We start from the raw sequence: 21372 nt of genomic DNA, 5'->3' as shown, positions 1-21372 counted from the left end.
AAATACATAATCATAAAGCACATTTTATTAAAGATTTCAAGAGTTCTGAACATAAGGAAATCTAAGGAAAATTGCATTCTGGAGTAAAGTGAGTCTTTTGTAGTGAAGCAAAAATCAGAAGCTACTGGGAATAATTTTTGAATTTGTTCATGGAATGGTTGTGACTGGCCTAATATTGGTGGATTGATTCTGCTGGTGTTAGAGAAACAGGAGGGGCTTCTGACTGCAAGACCAGGAGTACAAGGTGGATTATGTAGGAATTCAACTATGTGTCCTTTTTTTCTCCAGGGTATGGTTGCTGAGAGCATGGTGGTGCAATGGATTGTGACTATACTGGAAAGCAGAGGGACCTCTCTAGCTTCTGGTGGTGCTTAGAAACACTGTGCTTATAGAGAGTGAAGCTCTTGTAGTGTGTAGCTTCTACGATTCTCCCAAGAACCCTCACTGACCTCTTGTATTCATGTTCTTGTTGATAACCATCCGCTTGAGTGTGTCCTGAACTCAGTTAATTGCTTCCATCAAAGAGAATTTGGAAAACTACTGGAATATCACTTCCAACAATGGGGTGTAAAAAAGAATCTGGCTCTCATCTTGCCAGCCCTCTCCTGCTCTCTGGCCAGCCTACTCTTGTGAAAACCGGCTTTCATGTTTTCAGCTGCCTGTTGGAGAGGCCCATGTGGTCAGAAGTGAAAGGAAGCCTCTGGCCAACTGCCTGTGAGGAGCAAATCCTGCCAACTGACATCTGAGTGATCTTGGAATTGAATACTCCTCCAGTCGAACCTTGAGGTGACTAGAGCCCTTGCCAACATTGTGCATGCAGTCTTCCTGGAGGCCCATAGAGGTATTTGGGTGAAGGATCAAGTTACCAAATAAGTACAACAAAATAAATAGTTTTCTAAAGTACCAACATATATAAACCACAGAAAAATTAGAACTGGCAAAATTTGAACTAGCAAAAAATATGAAATGCCAACACATAAAACTCCAAACCTCATGCAATGGCTGCAAGAAAGAAGATAGGATGTTTCCTTCAAGACGTGAATATTACTTCAGAAACTGAAAATAGTTTCAGATTCCTGGTGTAAAAGATCTGTTGTCATCATTGTTATGTACTTTCAAGTACTTCTTCTCTTAATGACCCCGTGTGACGGAGCAGAACGGCCCCACAGAGTTTTCTACGGTGTAATCTTTATGGGAGCAAATCTCCAGCTCTTTCTCCTGTGGCATTTCTAAGTGGCGTCCAAATGACAAAGTTTCTGTTAGCAGCCAAGCACTTAAGCGCTATGCCAACAGGGCTTTTATAGAATATTTAATCCTCTCTAAACTACATGATTCATTTAATGGGTTTGAGGATATTAAATCACACATTGATTGTTTAGATTGAACAAAAAAGTGATTTTTATGTGAAGATGTGTACAACTTGGTAATTAGAGGTGAGGAATATATTTTCTGTACTGTTTACCTTACAGCACTGTAAAGAAGAGTAGAAAGTGAACGTCCCTAGTATCTGGGCCCTGCCATTCTAAGGAGGAAGCTCATGAGCTTCCTCCTTAGAATGGCAGGGCCCAGATACTAGGGACGTTCACTTTCTACTCTTCCTGCTTCATTAGTACTAACAAATCTCCAGAGATTGGAAAAACATGAACCAATTTGGCTAATTGTGAGCTCTGGGCATTGAGCTCCCAAAGCCATACAACTGTAAATATCCCACCTGTGCACTCAGGGCCTTCAGTTTGCTTTCCCAGTACAGCAAGCTCCATAACTGTGTTTCTCCTCTACGACAGTCCTTTGAATCAGGAGGCCCACACCTGCACCTCTCTTCTTGTGAGTCCTGAGGAAGGAGCCTCGACCATCATCGCTTATTAGGCAAGACAGTGGTGGTGGACCCACACTCCTCGGTCATGCCCTGGCAGAGAACTGGCACAATCCATTAAGTGCCGTGGAAGCCAGTGGACATAGTGGGGCTGGAAAGCAGTTTCCTCCTAATCAGGACAGCTAACACAATTGGGATGACCATATGGAAGGCCTTGAAATGCTAAGTTTCAGATGAGAGGCCAGTCAGGTTTCTGTTCCTGGTTTTGGTAGAGGTCTGAGAAGACATCTTCAGATTTTTAACTTCTTCTACATTGGTTCTAGCTCCCACAGGCACTGCCTTACCGAACAAGAAATGAGTGCCTCTCTCATGTCCCCTAACACTTCAACTTGATTTAGTTGGTGATGATGATAGCCATAATGATGAGGATGATGGTAGTAACCATAGTATTGTGAAAGTTTACTGAAGTTTGCCTAGTTCCGGGATCTGAACTAAGTTTTCTGTGTAACTTGTTTCCTTTTTCTGCACAACTCATTTCACAGAAGAGAAAATGAGCAGTCTTTTTTCATAACTTCTTTCAGGTCTTGGGCCAGAAAAGGTTGAAGCCAGGTTTGAATGCAGGCAGAGTGACACCAGACACAGGGCACCTGGCCATATTCTCCCCTGCTATCACCATGTCATTTTGCCTCCTTGGTCTCTCCACACAAAGACCCCCTGTTCACTGTTCTCTTTAGCGGGGGGTTCTGCTCTACCACAGTGGACAGTGGTGGGTGCCTCTTGGTGTCTCCCCTATTAGAAAGCTAGTTAAGAACACAGGAGAAGATCACATCATGAGGTGGCAGATGGTAATTAGGACGGAACTCTCTCTTGCCCTTTCTGTCTGAATTTAAGTCCGCTGTCCACTTCCTATCATCATTGTAATTTTACGTATCTCAATCTTGAAGTCACGAAGACTGAATGTTGAGTTTCATTCCTGAGTCAGGACGCTGGAATAAGTTTAAAGGTGTAACTTAGCATGTACCTTTTGTTAAGTCCCCTGGACTTTTCCTTTAAACATTTTAAAATCTTAGGAAAGAGAGTGAAGGTGGTCAGTGCATGGGCCTCAGTGACTTACAATTTCATGTGAATCCTGTCTGCTGTACTGATGATCTCAGTGCCGTGGGGCAAGTTCTTAGTGTGTCTCTGCCTCCGCATTGCCATCTAGTTGATCCACAGCTGATAGAGAGATATGCATTACTGTATGTACAGAACAGATAATGTATATTACATATGTGATTAAATATGTGATGGATATAGTCAGGGCACATTAATTTTACATATTATTATTATTAATATAAATTAGATGAGGCTTCATACCATTCAAGTAACATATCCTGTGACCTGATGATTTTGTTTGGATCCCTACGACAGCATTTTATTTGCATTTTTATACAAGTAGATATTGAATACATGGAAGTAAACAGGTCGAGCACTTTCCTGCCTATGCTTTCATCCCTCTCATAGAACTAGAGACAAGAAAATATAGGACATGATTATGTCTATATCATGGAGTATCCAGGGGACGTATTTCTTTAATAGAGTGTACAACATTCATTGATTTTTCAAAAAATTGTGGGGATATTCATAAAGATGAAAACTAAGAAGGAAAAACAGAAAAGGGAAAGTACATCTCACTATGTGAACCTAGGTATATTTTATGATTTCAATACATTATATGTTTGAATTTCCTGGGACATATTAAACTTCTATCTTCCCCATATAATCAAACAAAAAAACTGGGATTATATTTCAACAATAAACCCACTACTGTTATATTAATTCAAATTCTGCTTAAAAATCAATGTCCAAGTATTTATTAAGTGCCAAACCTTTGTTAGCTGCAACATGCCTCCTAATGATGGGTATGATTCCACCTTTTTCCAGGTAAGAGAGGCTGAGAGATTTACCCACACACCACATTTAGTGTGTGACAGATATGGGATTAGGACCTTGCCCTCCTGATTCCTATCCCAGGGCTCTGTCTCCTCAAGCAGACCTGAATGATTGTGTTTCTTGTCAAATGAGCAAATGGAGACTGAACCATTGATTCTTCCTCTTACAACTCGGTGAGCTGCTCTGTGAATTAAGAGAATGGACCAGATGGTCTACAGGGAACTTTATAGCATGAATCTTGTGGATTGTAGGGTTTTCTATGAATAGTAATGCATTTTATTGCATACCCAGGAAATCTGAACTATGGGAATATTATGTCCTATATTAAAAAAACAAAGAATGTTTGTCGTCGAGTTGATTCTGACTCATAGTTAGACTATACGATAGAGTAGAACTGCCCCGCAGTGTTTCCAAGGAGCATCTGGTTGATTTGAAGTGGTGCCATTTTGGTTAGCAGCCAAACACTTAACCACTGTGCCTCCAGGGTGCCATTATTCCCTTAATTTTCATGTAGCTCTATCATGGAATGACCATTACCAGACAACTTTCATGGATATTTGATTCCATACCTTGAAATAAGAGCATGTATTTGTGTCTGACTTTCTATTGGTAAACAACTGTTGGCAATTAATAGTAAATTTGAACATGCATTAATTTTACACCTTGAACAACTATGCTCCATGCACATAAAGTATAGAAATTCTCAATTGTGACAAATAAATTAATACATCATTAATGATATGTAAATAAATAAGAAATTCTCAATTGTGAATAATATGTACGTTGCAGGAAGAGTTTTACTATGATGGTCTTAATAAGAAATTGACATAAAATGATCATCTGCTTAGTAATACCATGCACCATTTAAAGTGTTTGAAATAGATGTATGTACTTTCCCAGAGACAGTTAAAACACAGTGTTGTGGTAAATGAGAACTTCCATGGGCCAATATGTGTAGGATTATACTATTTAGGTAGATTTTCAAGAAAACTGGTTATGGATACATAAATTAACACTAATATTATAAAATTATTGAGAAGAAAATTTACCCACAAAATTTATGACAGAGATTGCTTTTGGGACCAGGTGTGTGGAGAAATAGGATCATACACTGAGAGCAAGAAAACCCAAGTTTTAACGGTAATATTTTAAATCTCTGAAATAGGAGTTATGAAGTAAATATTATTAAATGTTTATATAATTAATGTTAGGAGTAGATATTCATGATAAAAATAGTTCACATTGATGAAGCACTTACAAAAGTCTGACAATAATGTAAAGCAGTTGTTCTCAACCCTGGCTGTACTTCAGGATGACCGAGGGACTCACATGTAGAGTCTGATTTAATGAGTTCTGGATTGTGGCCAGCTGGTCAGTATATTTTAAAAGATCCATAGACTAGCATTGAAACCACTGGTGTAAGGACTTTATATGTATTATTTAATCTAATTTCTTTCTACAACTCTAAATGTCAGGTTTAATTAGTACATATATTTCAACAAATTACCAATGTGAAAAAAAAATTTTTTTAATTTCATATTATCCTCTGTTCTTTTCACTTTTATGGTTTCCCAAATGAAGTCATATTGCACCTACTAATAGAAATGAAGAAGTGAGTTGCCATCAGGGAGCTGAAATGAGGAGAATTTCAATCCCCCCAATAAGGAAGGATTGACTTAGAAAGCTCTTAAGAAGGCCTAAGATGACTGGGTTTCAAATCTGGCCCTTTGGTTATGACTATTTCATTTTAATTTAGAACCCAGCTAATGAGGTCCCTGGGTGAAGCAAACAGTTTGAGGTCGACTACTAACCTAATGGTTGGTGGTTCAAACACACCCTTCAGCTCCATGAAAGAAAGGTCTGGTGATCTGCTTGTGTAAAGATTGTTGTTGGTGTCGGGTGCCATCGAGTCTGTTTCAACTCATGGAGACCTTATGTACTACAGAATGAAACACTGCTCAGCCCTGCGCCATCCTCACAATCATTGTTACACTTGGCTCACTGTTACAGCCACTATGTCAATCCATCTCTTTGAGGGCCTTCCTCTTTTTCGCTGACCCTCTACCAAGCATGGTGTCATTCTCCAGGGACCGATCCCTCCTGATAACATGTCCAAAGTATGTAAGACAAAGTCTTACCATCCTTGCTTCCAAGGAGCATTCTGATTGTACATCTTCCAAGACAGATTTGTTCGTTCTTTGGCAGTCCATGGTATATTCGATATTCTTTGTCAACACCACTATTCAAAGGAGTCAATTCTTATTTGATCTTCCTTACTCATTGTCCAGCTTTCACATTCATATGAGGTGATTGAAAATACCATGGATTGGGTCGGGCACACCTTAGTCTTCCAGGTGATATCTTTGCTTTTCAACACATTAAAGAGGTCTTTTGCAACAGATTTGCCAAATGCAATGCGTCTTTTGATTTCTTGACTGCCATTTCCATGGGTGTTGATTGTGGATCCAAGTAAAATGAAAGCCTTTACAACTTTAGTCCTTTCTCTGTTTATCATGATGTTGCTTATTGGCCCTGTTGTGAAGGTTTTTGTTTTCTTTATGTTGAGGTGTAATCCATACTGAATGAAGGCAGTGGTCTTTGATATTCATCACTAAGTGCTTCAAGTCCTCTTCACTTTCAGCAAGCAAGGCTGTGTCCTCTGCATAATGCAGGTTGTTAATGAGTCTTCCTCCAATCTTGATGCCCTGTTGTTCTTCGTAGAGTCCAGCTTCGTGGATTATTTGCTCAGCATACAGACTGAATATACCAAAACCCATTGCCATCAAGTCAATTCTGACTCATAACGACCCTATAGGGCAGAGTAGAACTGCCCCATACAGTTTCCAAGGAGTGCCTGGTAGATTCAAACTGCCAGACTTTTGGTTAGCAGACATAGGTCCTAACCACTATACCACCAGGGTTTCCACAGATTGAATAGGTATGGTGAAATGACATAACCCTGATTCACACCTTCCCTGACTTTAAACCATGCATTATCCCCTTGTTCTGTTCCAACAACTGCCTCTTGATCTGTGTACAGATTCCTCATGAACACAACTAAGTATTCAGGAATTTCCATTCTTCCAAACGTTCTCCATAATTTGTTATGATGCACAGAGTTGAATGCCTTTGCATAGTTAACAAAACACAGGTAAACTTCTTTCTGGTATTTTCTGCTTTCAGCCAGGATCCATCTGACATCATCAATGATATCCCTGGTCCCAAGTCCTCTCCTGAATCCGGCCTGAATTTCTGGCAGTTCCTGTTGATATACTGCTGCAGCTGCTTCTGATTGATCTTCAGCAAAATTTTGCTTGCGTGTGATATTAATGATATTGTTCCATAATTTCTGCATTTGGTTGGATCACCTTTCTTGGGAATAGGCACAAATATGGATCTCTTCCAGTAAGTTGGCCTGGTAACTGTCTTCCAAATTTCTTCGCATAGACAAGTGAGCACTGGTAGCACTACATCCGTTTGTTGGAACATCTCAATTGATATTTCATTAATTCCTGGAGCCCTGTTTTTCGCCAGTGCCTTCATTGTAGCTTGTTATTCCTTCATTACCATTGTTTCCTGATCATATGCTACTTCCTGAAATGGTTGAATGTCAACCAATTCTTTTTGGTGTAGTGACTCTGTGTATTCTTTCCATCTTCTTTTGATGCTTCCTCCGTCATTTAATATTTTCCCCATAGAATTTTTCACTATTTCAACTTGAGGCTTGAATATTTTCTTCAGTTCTTTCAGCTTGAGAAATGCCCAGCATGTCCTTCCCTTTTGTTTTTCTATCTCCAGCTCTTTGTGCATTTAATTATAATACTTTACTTTTTCTTCTCTACCCACCATTTGAAATCTTCTGTTCAGTTGTTTTACTTTATCATTTCTTCCTTTTGCTTTAGCTACTTGGCATTCAAGACCAAGTGTCAGAGTCTTTGCTGACATGTAGTTTTGTCTTTTCTGTCTTTTTAACGGCCTCTAGCTTTCTTTATGGATGGTGTCCTTGATTTCGTTGCACAACTCATCTGGCCTTTGGTCATTAGTGTGCAACTCATGAAATCTATTCTTGAGATGGTCTCTAAATTCAGGTGGGATATACTCAAGGTTGTACTTTGACTCTCATTGACTTGTTCAAATGTTCCTCAGTTTTCACTTTAACTTGCATGTGCGCAATTGATGGTCTGTTCTGCAGTCGGCCCCTAACTTTTTATGGCAGATGATATTGAGCTTTCCTATTGTCTTTTTTCACAGATGTAGTCGATTTGATTCCTGTTTATTCCATCTGGCAATGTCCATATGTATAGTCACCTTTTATGTTGCTGAAAAAAAGGTATTTGCAAAGAAGAAGTCATTGCTGTTGCAAAGTTCTGTCATGCAATCTCTGGTATTGTTTCTGTCACCAAGGTCATATTGTCCAACTACCTATCCTTCTTCTTTGTTTCCAGCTTTTGCATTCCAATCACCAGTAATTATCAATGCATCCTGATTGCATTTTTCGATCCATTTCAGACTGCAGAAGCTGGTGAAAATCTGCAATTCCTTTGTCTTTGGCCTTCGTGGTTGGCGAGTAAATTGAATAATAGCCATATTAACTGGCGTTCCTCGTAGGTGTAGGGATATTATTCTATCACCGATGGCATTGTACTTCAGGATAGTTCTTGAAATGTTCTTTTTGAAAATGCGTGCAGTGCCATTCCTCTTCAACTTGTCATTCTTGGCATGGTGGACCATAGGATTGTCCAATTCAAAATGGCCAACACTAGTTCATTTCAGCTCACTAGTGCCTAGGATATTGATGTTTATGTGTTCCATATCAGTTTTGATGATTTCCAGTTTCCCAAGATTCATACTTTGTACATACCACCTTCTGGTTATTAATGGATATTTGCAGCTGTTTCTTCTCATTTTGAGCCATGGCACATCAGCAAATGCAGGTCCAAAAGCATGACTTCATCTATATCGTTAAGGTCGACTCTACTTTGAGGAGGCAGCTCTGCCCCAGTGGTATTCTGAGTGCCTTCCAATCTGGGGGGCTCATCTTCTGGCACTGTATCAGACAATATTGCCCTGCTACTCATAAGGTTTTCCACTGGCTAATTCTTTTTAGAAGTAGACTGCTGAGTCCTTCTTCCTAGTCAGTCCTAGTCTGGAGGCTCAGCTGAAACCTGTCGGCCATGGATGACCCTGCTGGTATTTGAATACTGGTGGCATAGCTTCCCCCACATGTCTGTCCGTGTGTGATATTGTGGGAGCTTATGTGTTGCTATGATGCTAGAAGCTATGCCACCTGTATTCTGTAAAGCTTAAGGACAAGAAAATCTTGTGGAGCAGCTTTATTCTGTAACACATGGAATTGCCATGAGTCAGAATCCACATAATGGCATTTTTAAAAAATGTGTTTCTAACTTTTTTTTTTTATCACTTAATTGTTGTTTTTTAAATATTGCAGATCAAGGAAATATATTGCACAGTACTTGGATAAAATAAAGTACATTTGATTACTTTTAAAAAGTAGTTGCCGTTAAGTGGATTCTGATATGTAGCGACACTATGTGTGTCAGCGTAGAACTGTGCTCCAGGGGGTTTTCAGTGACTGATTTTTCAGAAGTAGATCCCCAGGCCTTTCTTTTGAGGTGCCTTTGTGTGGGCTCCCACCTTTTGCTTAGCAGCCAAGTGTGTTAACTGCTTGCCTAACCTGGGAAGGCAAGTGTTTCCTAGTGTCCTTTAATTGAAATATTTTTTTTTTTATTAAAAGAAGGATATTTCTTATTGCATGTGTTTCCCTCACAGAGGGGTCTGATATATTGCTCCATCTATAACTTAGTTATTTTAAAAGGTCCTTGCCATCCTAATATTCTTTAGGCCAACATCTCTAAATTTGGGTTGAGTATATAAAACAGGATAAAAACAAGGAAGTAGTTCTGAGAAGTACAGTAGAGGGGCTTGCTAGTACAGAGTAATTTTGCTGCAGTAATTAGAATATGAGGTCCATAATGTGAACGCTTGTGAATTTGTCTACTTTACGTGTGCATTTCTTGAATATGAAATACAGACACAGTGCTGGGTACCTGTTTACTTGTTTCCTTTTAACAATCCTCTTTTCTTTTTCCAAAAGCTGTCTCAGGTATATGGAGCCACAGAATCTAACAGATGTCTCGGAATTCTTCCTCTTGGGCCTCTATGAGGACCCAGAACTGCAGCCCCTCCTCTTTGGGCTGTTCCTGTCCATGTACCTGATCACTGTGACTGGGAACCTACTCCTCATCCTGGCTGTCACCTCTGACTCCCATCTCCACACCCCCATGTACTTCTTCCTCTCCAACTTGTCCTTGACTGATATCAGTGTCATTTCCACCACACTCCTAAAGATGCTAGTGAACATCCAGACACACAGCAAATCCATCACCTATGCAGGCTGCCTGACACAAGTGTCCTTTTTCTATCTCTTTATATGCCTGGACAGTGTGCTCCTCAGTGTGATGGCTTATGACCGGTTTGTGGCCATCTGTCACCCCCTGCGCTATACAGTCATCATGAACCCCCGCCTCTGTGTCTTGCTAGTTTTGGTATCTTTTTTTATCAGCCTTTTGGACTCCCTGCTGCACATTTCTGTGATGTCACAACTTACCTTCTGCACAGCTGTGAAAATTCCTCATTTCTTCTGTAACCCTCCTCAACTCTTTCAATTTGCGTGCTCTGACACCTTCATCCATATCTTATTAGTATATTGTAGTGGTGCCATCTTTGGTGGTGTTCCAATCTCAGTGATCCTTTTCTCTTACACTCGAATTGTTTCTTCCATTCTGAGAATCTCATCTTTAGGTGGGAAGTATAAAGCCTTTTCCACCTGTGGCTCTCACCTTACAGTTGTTTGCTTATATTATGGAACAGGCCTTGGAGTGTACTTCAGTTCAGCTGCCACATCTTCCCCCAGGATGTGTGCGGTGTCCTCAGTGATGTACACTGTGGTGACCCCCATGCTGAACCCCTTCATCTACAGCCTGAGAAACAGGGACATCAAGAAGGCCCTCTGGAGGCTCCTCAGCAGAAGGGTTTAATATTAAAACTTGTGCCATCTTTTTTGACATGTGGATTGGAAAAGATGACAAAACCTAACATCTGCAATCATAAATCTTGCCTCTTAGTTACATGAGTTTCGTAGCTCTCAGAGGCTTCAGTATGGAGATTTCGTATATGAATGTTGCTTCCCTTATCTTTTTTTTTTTTCCCTTATCACATGCTTACTGGGATAGTGGGAGTATTCTAGGATATGTCAATCAGCTTGATGGATCAAATCCCGTTGTAGTTATGGAGCCTTCTGTAGCTTCCCATCTGTGACCCAGGATTTCCGGTATAACGCACTACTCTATTTTTATGTACTTAGAATCTTCAGCCTTTACTTTGTATCTAACAGAACAGTATATGCAGGTTATGTGTGAGAATGCATGTCACTAGTCCTAAGCCTTGACTTCATAATGGGATCCTCTAGGAAGGTAAAAAATATTGATGCTTTGGTCCTACCACTATGGATTCTCGTTTAATTGGAACACCGTGTGGTTTGAGCATCAGAATTTTAGTGCATCACAGGCGGTTTTGATGTTCAGTGTGAGAACTAGTGATCTTTTCAGACTTTTTTCAAAGATGACTAGGTTTGGGGGTCTTTTACTCCTCCTGAGCAAATGCTCAAGATCTCGAAGTGATCAGAGCTCACAATGGGCTAGGTAGGAGAGAATTTACCCTAACAACCAGTAAGTGATTTTCCTCAATATTGGTGATATTTCTTCTCATATCTTCTCCCTGTATGTCATGTTGCTGTGAGCTGCTTTTAAGTTGCCTCCCTGACACATGGTGACCACATGCACAACAGAAGAAAATACTACCCAGTCCTGCACCATCTGCATGATCATTGTGGATCAGACCCTTGTGATCTACAGGGTTTTCATTGACTGATTTTTGTAAGTAGATCACCAGGCCTTTTTTACTAGTCTACCTTAGCACGGAATCTCTGTGGAAACCTAGTCAGCATTTTAGCAGAATGCATGCCTCTGTTGACACGTGGTTGCTGCACATAACGTACATTGGATGGGAATCAAACCTGGTCTTCCACATGGAAGGTGAGAATTCTACCAATGAACCACCATTGCTTTTGCCCTGCACACAATAAAGTTGCTCATGTGTGCTTATTGATAAGCTATTGTCTCCCTTCTCCAGATTCACCCTTCTTTATTCTGTGGTGTTGGGGCCGGAGAGGGAAGGATCCATAAACCACTGTTCTGATTTCCCATCTGGCTTTATTGTTAGGTTCTTCTAATACAGATCAGTAAACATTACCACACCTTAATAAGCTCAGCATTTTCCTTATACCTGTTTCCTTAGACCCTGATATGGTAGCTGCTTTCCACAGTAACTATTTCTGTATTGCCACATTGCTCCTTTTTGTCTTTCAGTCCTTGTTTAACTATTTTACCAGTTTCCTGTATGAAATGCTCTTCATGGTGTTTTTAATTTTCTTCATTGAATCCTGACTGATAAATTGTATTTGAGGAATAAAGTTATGTGTGAAGTGTGTAAAACTGGAACATTAGAAAGCATGCTCAGGAAAAAAAGGTAGGTGTAAATGGCATACCTTGGTCAAGGTTGTATAACTGAGAATTAAGGTGGTGATATCATATTTCCAATTATTGTGGCTTTATTGGTGCTCTAGAATCATCAATTCTCAGAGTCATTATGAATAAATTAAATTTTATCTTATTTTTCACTAGTCTAGAATAACAGAGGATCATGTTTTCAGGAAAGGGGAGCCCTTGTCTTTCACTCATAAGAGACTGATTAAGACATGACTATGTTAGCAGCTTTCCTTGTCTTTGGGCTCTTTCTGTGTTCTGCTACATGGGTGTGCAATGTCCTTTAGACATATTGGCATAATTTCCGGGGGAGAAATTTTGGATGCTCAGAAAGCCTGTCTAACCAATAGCTTAATTTACTCTGTGGTTTACCACTGAGTCAAATCCCCTACAAACTTTCTTCATGAGAAACTTTGATAATGGAGAAAAGGAGTGCACTTGCCAGAGGATGAGACCATACCAGTTTGTGGGAAGAGATGGTCTTCATTAAAAAACAGGAAAGTAGTGTTGTGATTCTATGGTTATGCCTAACTACAAGGAGACTTAGGAGTCCCATCTACCCTAGAAATAAGTTGTATATTCATTTCTGCAAACTGAGGAATGGTGAAAAAAATCGATGAATTCAAGGTATTGTTTCCTTTTGATATCTCATGGCAGTCTCTCCTCAAAGGTAGCATTTTAGACTTAGAGTGAGTGATACTATTAGATTAATGCTGAAATGGGGAAATGCCTGGAAGGAAATATGTCAGAGTTTCCTAATGACAGAAAGGGGTGTACTTATCTTTGATATGGATCAGGAACTGCAGGTTGTGGAAAGGGTGTGGGATTTGGTAACATACTTCCAACCAGACCTTGGCTTTTAAACTGGACAATTTTGGCAACTCAGTGCACCTCATTGATCCTTAGAGTCCTCATTATCAAATTGCAGTTAATAGTGGTAATCATCGAAGACCGTTATAACAACTACATGTAATTTTGTCAAGGTTGGATTAAACAGTAATTTCCCATCAAATGGTGGTCCTTAATACCGCTTTAGAGAAGTTCATTTTAAGTGTGGAGTTCAAGAATTCAAAAAGAACTTGATACTACAAGCTGTGACTTTAGGCATAATATAAAACATGATTGTGTTTAACTTCTTCATCTGTATAGTTGTGATACCAAAACACTCATCTGAGAGAGCAGTTAAGAGGAGGCAATCAAAAGTGTTAATTACAATCCTGTTTAGCACCTATAATGAATCATTTCGTGGAAACTAATGTAGTCACCCTATGGTTAGGCCAATACAGTAGCTCAGCTAATGGGATTTTCAGGGAAACTGTCTGATTGTCCACATTAGTCTTCTAACTCATTAGCTTTGTGGAAATGGACTTGGTACTTAAATCTCAAGGCTGTTGATTCTTCATTTTCTATATTATTTAGCTGATGGCATTGTAAGGATTAAGCAGATAATACACATCATGCTTGGTAAGAATTCAGTAAATGTAGACATTATGTTGTCATTTACTGTAACGCAGAAGCCATTCAGATAAATTATTTGAAGTCCATATGTTCTTTACCTTGGATGCCTGATGACCATTACAATTTATCTTTACACGACAAGACCCTGAGAAGTTCAAGGGCAGGGACTGGATATCATTTATATATATGCTACAAATCTATTGTATTAAGACTGGAGTTTAGTCCCATCTCTGATTTTTATAATGTTGAATAAATTATTCACTGTCTTATAAAATAAAGCCGAGGAATATGTGACATCCTTATACCCAGTATCTTTCATCCTCCTTGGAACATTATATCTTCCATGGAGACCTTTAAGAACTCCTGAAGGAAGAAATGTATGGTTTGTTTGTTTTTGTTATCATGGGCATTTGATGGGATCTGTTATTCACCATTTAATTGCATGTGCAAGAATAAGAGTCATAGAATGAAGGGTAGGGTTTGATATGTTCTATAAATTATACAGTGATAAAAAATTGAGGGTAGCTGTTCCTCAAGTGGACAACTAAGAAGAGAATGCGGGAATGTAGTGTCTTTCCTTTTCCTTTAAGGATATTCATCCAGAGAGAGAAGTGGGAAAAGCACAAAGCAAATCTCTCTTTTTACCACAAGAACAGAACTCTCTTTGGGTTTCATACACGTGTCCCCTCTACACTCGGCTTTGACAATGACTCTAGTATTCTAATCCCCTCTTTCCATATGTTGAATATTAAAATTTTGCCACTGTTCAAGGATGCCGAAAGCTCTCAATGCTTGTCCTCTACTTTTCCATCCACCTCTACACACCTGCCATTTGATCTCCCCAAAATTATCCTCAGCCATTTACCCACACATAGGTAAATACCATCCTTTTGTTCATGTTCAATGTCATTGGGTATATATTCCAGTTTTCTTCATATTGGCTAATCACAAACCATTCCCTGAGTCCTTCAGAACAGAGAAGCCTCACCCAGGAGGCCACTTGGACAAAATGTAAAAGGTGAAACACACCATTATTCCACTTTATCTGCTAGAGAAACAAGCTAGACAAGCCATAAGCACATTTTATTAGAGATTTGAAAAGTTCTGAACACAAAGAAACCTAAGGAAAATTACATTCTGGAGTGAAGTGAGCCCTTTATAGTTAAGCAAATATCAGTTGTTATTGGGGATATCTGTTGAATTTCTGCATGGAAAAGCTGAGACTGGCCTAATGGAAGGACTCTGTTGCTGCTAGAGAAATCAGAGGACTTTCTGACTTCAATTCAGCAGCATCATGGTGGGGTTTGTAGGAATTCTACCATGTGGCCGTTTTTCCTCAGGGAATGTTTGCTGCGTGCATGGTGGTGCTATGGATTGGGATTATGCTGGAAAGCAGAGGGACCTCTCTAGAGTGTAGTTGTGCTTAGAGCCACCATCCTTATAGTGAGTGAAGCCTGCATAGTGTGTCGGTTCTAAGATTCTTCCAACAACTCCCAGCTCCTGTATTCACACTCTTGTGGATAACCATCCTCTTGAGTGTGTGTTTGACTCAGTTAAGTGCTTCCATCAAATAGAATTTGGAAAACTCTTGGGATATCACTTCCAACACTGGGATGTTAAAAGAATTTAGCTTTCATCTTGCCAGCCCTCTCCAGCTTCCATGTTGGCAGCTGCCTGATGCAGAGGCCCATGTGGTCAGAAGTTAAGGGAGGCCTCTGGCCAACATCCTGTGAGGTCAAATCCTGCTAACTGATGCCTGAGTGACCTTGGAATGGGATCCACTTCCAGTCAAGCCTTGAGATGACTACAGCCCTAGTCAACATTTCGAATTCAGTCATTTGTGAGGCCCACAAAGGTATTTAGGGGAGGGATTAAGTTACCAAATAAGTATGTCAAAAATAAACAATTTTCTAATGTACCACTACACGTTAACTACACAGAAAAATTAGAACTGTTGCTGTTATTCAAATTAAACCCAGTGCCCTCGAGTCGACTCCAACTCAGCAAACAAAATATAAATTGCCGCTGGGAGGGGGCCAAGATGGCTGACTAGGTAGACGCTACCTTGGATCCCTCTTGCAACAAAGACTTGGAAAAACAAGTGAATCGATCACATACATGACAATCTACGAACCCTGAACAACAAACACAGATTTAAAGAGTTGACCTGAGTGACAGAGACTGAGAACGAACAACTACGGGGAAGCAGTGACTGTTTTCAGAGCCTGGAGCCAGCGTCCCAGTCAGGTAACCTTGGCGCCGGGCTTAGGACTGGGCGCAGAGGAGCTGAACACAACATCCTGTGATGGCGCAAACACGGGGCGCAGCCCTCCCCCCCTGAACTGACCCCGGGAGGGGGCACAGCTGGTCCACGCGGGCGGCGTGGCGACGCGGCTGGTGGGAGGAGAAGTCCCCGGGAGGCAGAGACTGGTTTTGGAGCCGGGAGTGCAGCGTCCCAAGCGGGGAACCTTGGCGCCGGGCTTTGGACTGGGCACAGGGGAGTTAAGCATGGCATCCTGTCACGGCGCAAACACGGGGTGCAGACCTACCCCCCTGAACTGACCCTGGGAGGGGGCCCAGCCGATTTGCGCCGGTGGCGCAGTGACGCAGCTGGCGGGAGGAGAAGTCCCCGGGAGGCAGTGACTGATTTTGGAGCCGGGAGTGCAGAGTCCCAGCAGGGGAACGTTGACGCTGGGCTTTGGACTGGCAGCGGAGGAACTGACCGCGGCTTCTGCGGGCCAGACCCGCGGGGGCAATCTCTACACAGCCAGCGCACATAGGCGACACACCTTTAGGGAATCTCAGATAAAATAGTCATCCCAAGCAAGATAAGCAATTTTGGATATATTCCTGGGTGCTACTCTCTCCTGTTTTTCTGAACCCTCCCCTCCCCTTCCCAGGTGGCTTCATTAACATTGGAATTTCCTGAGCCAGAGGGAGAACGGCTCCAGCTCCGCAGCTTTGCTTCCCCCCCCCTTTTTTTTTGGTCTTTTCCTAACCCATTCTTCCGGCCTGAGAGAAACAACCACTAAAAACCCAGGGACCAAAAATCCTTCCCTAATTGGACTAAAAACACAGAACCAGCTCCAGCCAAGCATATATGATCCATATCTCGGGCTTTCATCCTTACAGGGAACAAGGTGGCTATTATAATGCAAAGGCATTTCTGATAGGGATCTGACTGTGTTTTAATTAGTGGATTTACTGGAAAAACAAGTTTCCCAGGTCTGATATCTCTGCTTATTCAACAGAGCCCTAACTGACCCACAACAGGGAACTGAGGGCTGAAGCTCCCCCCAGACCACCTAGCCTCTTGCCTTAGGGGTCTAAGGAGGGCGACACCTACCAATCTGTAGAGTTACTTGCATTGGGGGCCTACGGTACAGCTGCAGAGCCCTCCCACCAAGGTGCTTTAGGAATAGAGACACACCTACCTCACTGACACTTGGGGGAAGCCTGTCAGCATCCTGCCCCCCCTGGAGTGTGAACCCCAGCTGCTAATAGAATCTGGTGCACACAACTATCACCACTACTTCTCGAGGTGGATAGGTGTTGGGGTGCAGCATACAGTTGATGACCCAAAATCAGATTCTACTCAAGAAGAGTGAATAGACTCAGGCATATATATCTGGCAACAGCCCAAAACAACTGGTAATAGGTCATAAGTAAGTCAAGGGCTACAACAAACAAGACAGCACAATCTAGTAGCCCATCCACGTATAGTGAAAGAAAACAAAACAAGATAAGACTCAGTGAGCAAATATAGAATAAATCACTACAATATCTTAGTGATGGCTGGGAGATAGCAGTCGATATCAAACCACATAAAGAAGCAGACCATGAATGCTTCTACAACCCCCCAGAAAAAGAATCAAAATCTTTCCCAAATGAAGATACAATCCTGGAATTATCAGATACAGAATATAAAAAACTAATTTAGAGAATGCTTCAAGACATCAGGGATGACCTCAGAAATGAAATAAGGCAAACTGCAGAAAACCCAAGGAACACACTGATAAAACAGTTGAAGAACTCAAAAAGGTAATTCAAGAACATAGTGGAAAAATTAATAAGTTGCAAGAATCCATAGAGAGACAGCATTCAGAAATCCAAAAGGTTAACAATAAAATTACAGAATTAGACAACGCAATAGGAAGTCAGAGGAGCAGACTCGAGCAATTAGAATGCAGAGTGGGAAATCTTGAGGACCAGGGAATTAACACCAACATAGCTGAAAAAAAATCAGATAAAAGAATTAAAAAAAATGAAGAAACCCTAAGAATCGTGTGGGACTCTATCAAGAAGGATAACTTGCGTGTGATTGGAGTCCCAGAACAGGGAGGGAGGACAGAAAACACAGAGAGAATAGTTGAAGATCTGCTGACAGAAAACTTCCCTGACATCATGAAAGACGAAAGGATATCTATCCAAGATGCTCATCGAACCCCATTTAAGACTGATCCAAAAAGAAAAACACCAAGACATATTATCATCAAACTTGCCAAAACCAAAGATAAAGAGACAATTTTAAAAGCAGCCAGGGATAAAAGAAAGGTCTCCTTCAAGGGAGAATCAATAAGTTCAGACTACTCAGCAGAAACCATGCAGGCAAGAAGGCAATGGGATGACATATCCAGAGCACTGAAGGAGAAAAACTGCCAGCCAAGGATCATATATCCAGCAAAACTCTCTCTGAAATATGAAGGCGAAATTAAGATATTTACAGATAAACACAAGCTTAGAGAATTTGCAAAAACCAAAACCAAAGCTACAAGAAATACTAAAGGAAATTGTTTGGTGAGAAAACCAATAATATCAGATACCAGCACAACACAAGGTCACAGAACAGAACATCCTGATATCAACTCAAATAGGGAAACTGCAAAAACAAATTAAGATTAATTAAAAAAAAAATGCTCAAAACAGGGAATCATTGAAGTCAATATGTAAAAGATCACAATAATCAAAAACAGGGACTAAATACAGGTGGCAAAGAACTGCCATATGGAGAGGGATACAAGGCGATATAGGACAATACAAGTTAGGTTTTTACTTAGAAAAATAGGGGTAAATAATAAGGTAACCACAAAGAGGTATAACAACTCCATAACTCAAAATAAAAACCAAGAAAAACGTAATGACTCAACAAACATAAAGTCAAATACTATGAAAATGAGGATCTCACAATTTACAAAGAAAAACGTCTCAGCACAAAAAAGTAAGTGGAAAAATGAAATTGTCAACAACACATATAAAAAGGCATCAAAATGACAACACTAAACACTTATCTATAATTATGCTGAATGTAAATGGACTAAATGCACCAATAAAGAGACAGAGAGTCTCAGACTGGATAAAGAAACACGATCCGTCTATATGCTGCCTACAAGAGACACACCTTAGACTTAGAGACACAAACAAACTAAAACTCAAAGAATGAAAAAAAAATATCAAGCAAACAATAAGCAAAAAAGAAGAGGAGTAGCAATATTAATTTCTGACAATATAGACTTTCAACTTAAATCCACCACAAAGGATAAAGAAGGACACTACATAGTGATAAAAGGGACAATTGACCAGGAAGATATAACCATATTAAATATTTATGCACCCAATGACAGGGCTGCAAGATACATAAATCAAATTTTAACGGAACTGAAAAGTGAGATAGACACCTCCACAATTATAGTAGGAGACTTCAACACACCAGTTTCGGAGAAGGACAGGACATCCAGTAAGAAGCTCAACAGAGACACGGAAGACCTAATTACAACAATCAACCAACTTGACCTCATTGACTTATACAGAACTCTCCACCCAACTGCTGCAAAGTATACTGTTTTTTCTAGCGCGCATGGAACATTCTCTAGAATAGACCACATATTAGGTCATAAAACAAACCTTTGCAGAATCCAAAACATCGAAATATTACAAAGCATCTTCTCAGACCACAAGGCCATAAAAGCGGAAATCAATAACAGAAAAATTAGGGAAAAGAAATCAAATACTTGGAAACTGAACAATACCCTCCTGAAAAAAGACTGGGTTATAGAAGACATCAAGGAGGGAATAAGGAAATTCATAGAATGCAACGAGAATGAAAATACTTCCTGTCAAAACCTCTGGGACACAGCAAAAGCAGTGCTCAGAGGCCAATTTATATCGATAAATGCACACATACAAAAAGAAGAAAGAGCCAAAATCAGAGAACTGTCCCGACAACTTGAACAAATAGAAAGTGAGCAACAAAAGAACCCATCAGGCACCAGAAGAAAACAGATAATAAAAATGAGAGCTGAACTAAATGAATTAGAGAACAGAAAAACAATTGAAAGAATTAACAAAGCCAAAAGCTGGTTCTTTCAAAAAATTAACAAAATTGATAAACCATTGGCTAGACTGACTAAAGAAATACAGGAAAGGAAACAAATAACCCAAATAAGAAACGAGAAGGACCATGTCACAACAGAACCAAATGAAATTAAAAGAATCATTTCAGATTACTACGAAAAATTGTACTCTAAGAAATTTGAAAACCTAGAAGAAATGGATGAATTCTTGGAAAAACACTACCTACCTAAACTAACACATTCAGAAGTAGAACAACTAAATAGACCCATAACAAAAAAAGAGATTGAAACGGTAATCAAAAAACTCCCAACAAAAAAAAGCCCTGGCCCGGACGGTTTCACTGCAGAGTTCTACCAAACTTTCAGAGAAGAGTTAACACCACTACTACTAAAGGTATTTCAAAGCATAGAAAATGACGGAATACTACCCAACTCATTCTATGAAGCCACCATCTCCCTGATACCAAAACCAGGTAAAGACAGTACAAAAAAAAGAAAATTACAGACCTATATCCCTCATGAACATAGATGCAAAAATCCTCAACAAAATTCTAGCGAATAGAATCCAACAACACATCAAAAAAATAATTCACCCTGATCAAGTGGGATTTATACCAGGTATGCAAGGCTGGTTTAATATCAGAAAAACCATTAATGTAATCCATCACATAAATAAAACAAAAGATAAAAACCACATGATCTTATCAATTGATGCAGAAAAGGCATTTGACAAAGTTCAACACCCATTTATGATAAAAACTCTTACCAAAATAGGTATTGAAGGAAAATTCCTCAGCATAATAAAGGGCATCTATGCAAAGCCAACAGCCAATATCACTCTAAATGGAGAGAACCTGAAAGCATTTCCCTTGAGAACGGGAACCAGACAAGGATACCCTTTATCACTGCTCTTATTCAACATCGTGCTAGAAGTCCTAGCCAGGGCAATTAGGCTAGACAAAGAAATAAAGGGTATCCGGATTGGCAAGGAGGAAGTAAAGTTATCACTATTTGCAGATGACATGATCTTATACACAGAAAACCCTAAGGAATCCTGCAGAAAACTACTGAAACTAATAGAAGAGTTTGGCAGAGTCTCAGGTTATAAAATAAACATACAAAAATCCGTTGGATTTCTCTACATCAACAAAAAGAACACCGAAGAGGAAATAACCAAATCAACACCATTCGCAGT

General features: G+C 40.1%; 1 protein-coding gene across 1 annotated transcript; it reads left to right on the top strand.

Moving 5' to 3' along the window:
• Positions 1-9873: 9873 nt before the first annotated feature.
• On the top strand, positions 9874-10803 carry LOC126071195 (olfactory receptor 18-like). Its single transcript, XM_049875444.1, has one exon. The coding sequence runs from the start codon at positions 9874-9876 to the stop codon at positions 10801-10803; it is 930 nt and encodes a 309-aa protein (XP_049731401.1).
• The last annotated feature ends 10569 nt before the right edge of the window (positions 10804-21372 follow it).

Source organism: Elephas maximus, chromosome 3, assembly GCF_024166365.1.
Source record: "Elephas maximus indicus isolate mEleMax1 chromosome 3, mEleMax1 primary haplotype, whole genome shotgun sequence".
Lineage (NCBI taxonomy): Eukaryota > Metazoa > Chordata > Mammalia > Proboscidea > Elephantidae > Elephas > Elephas maximus.
This window is presented reverse-complemented; position numbering and strand designations above follow the sequence as displayed.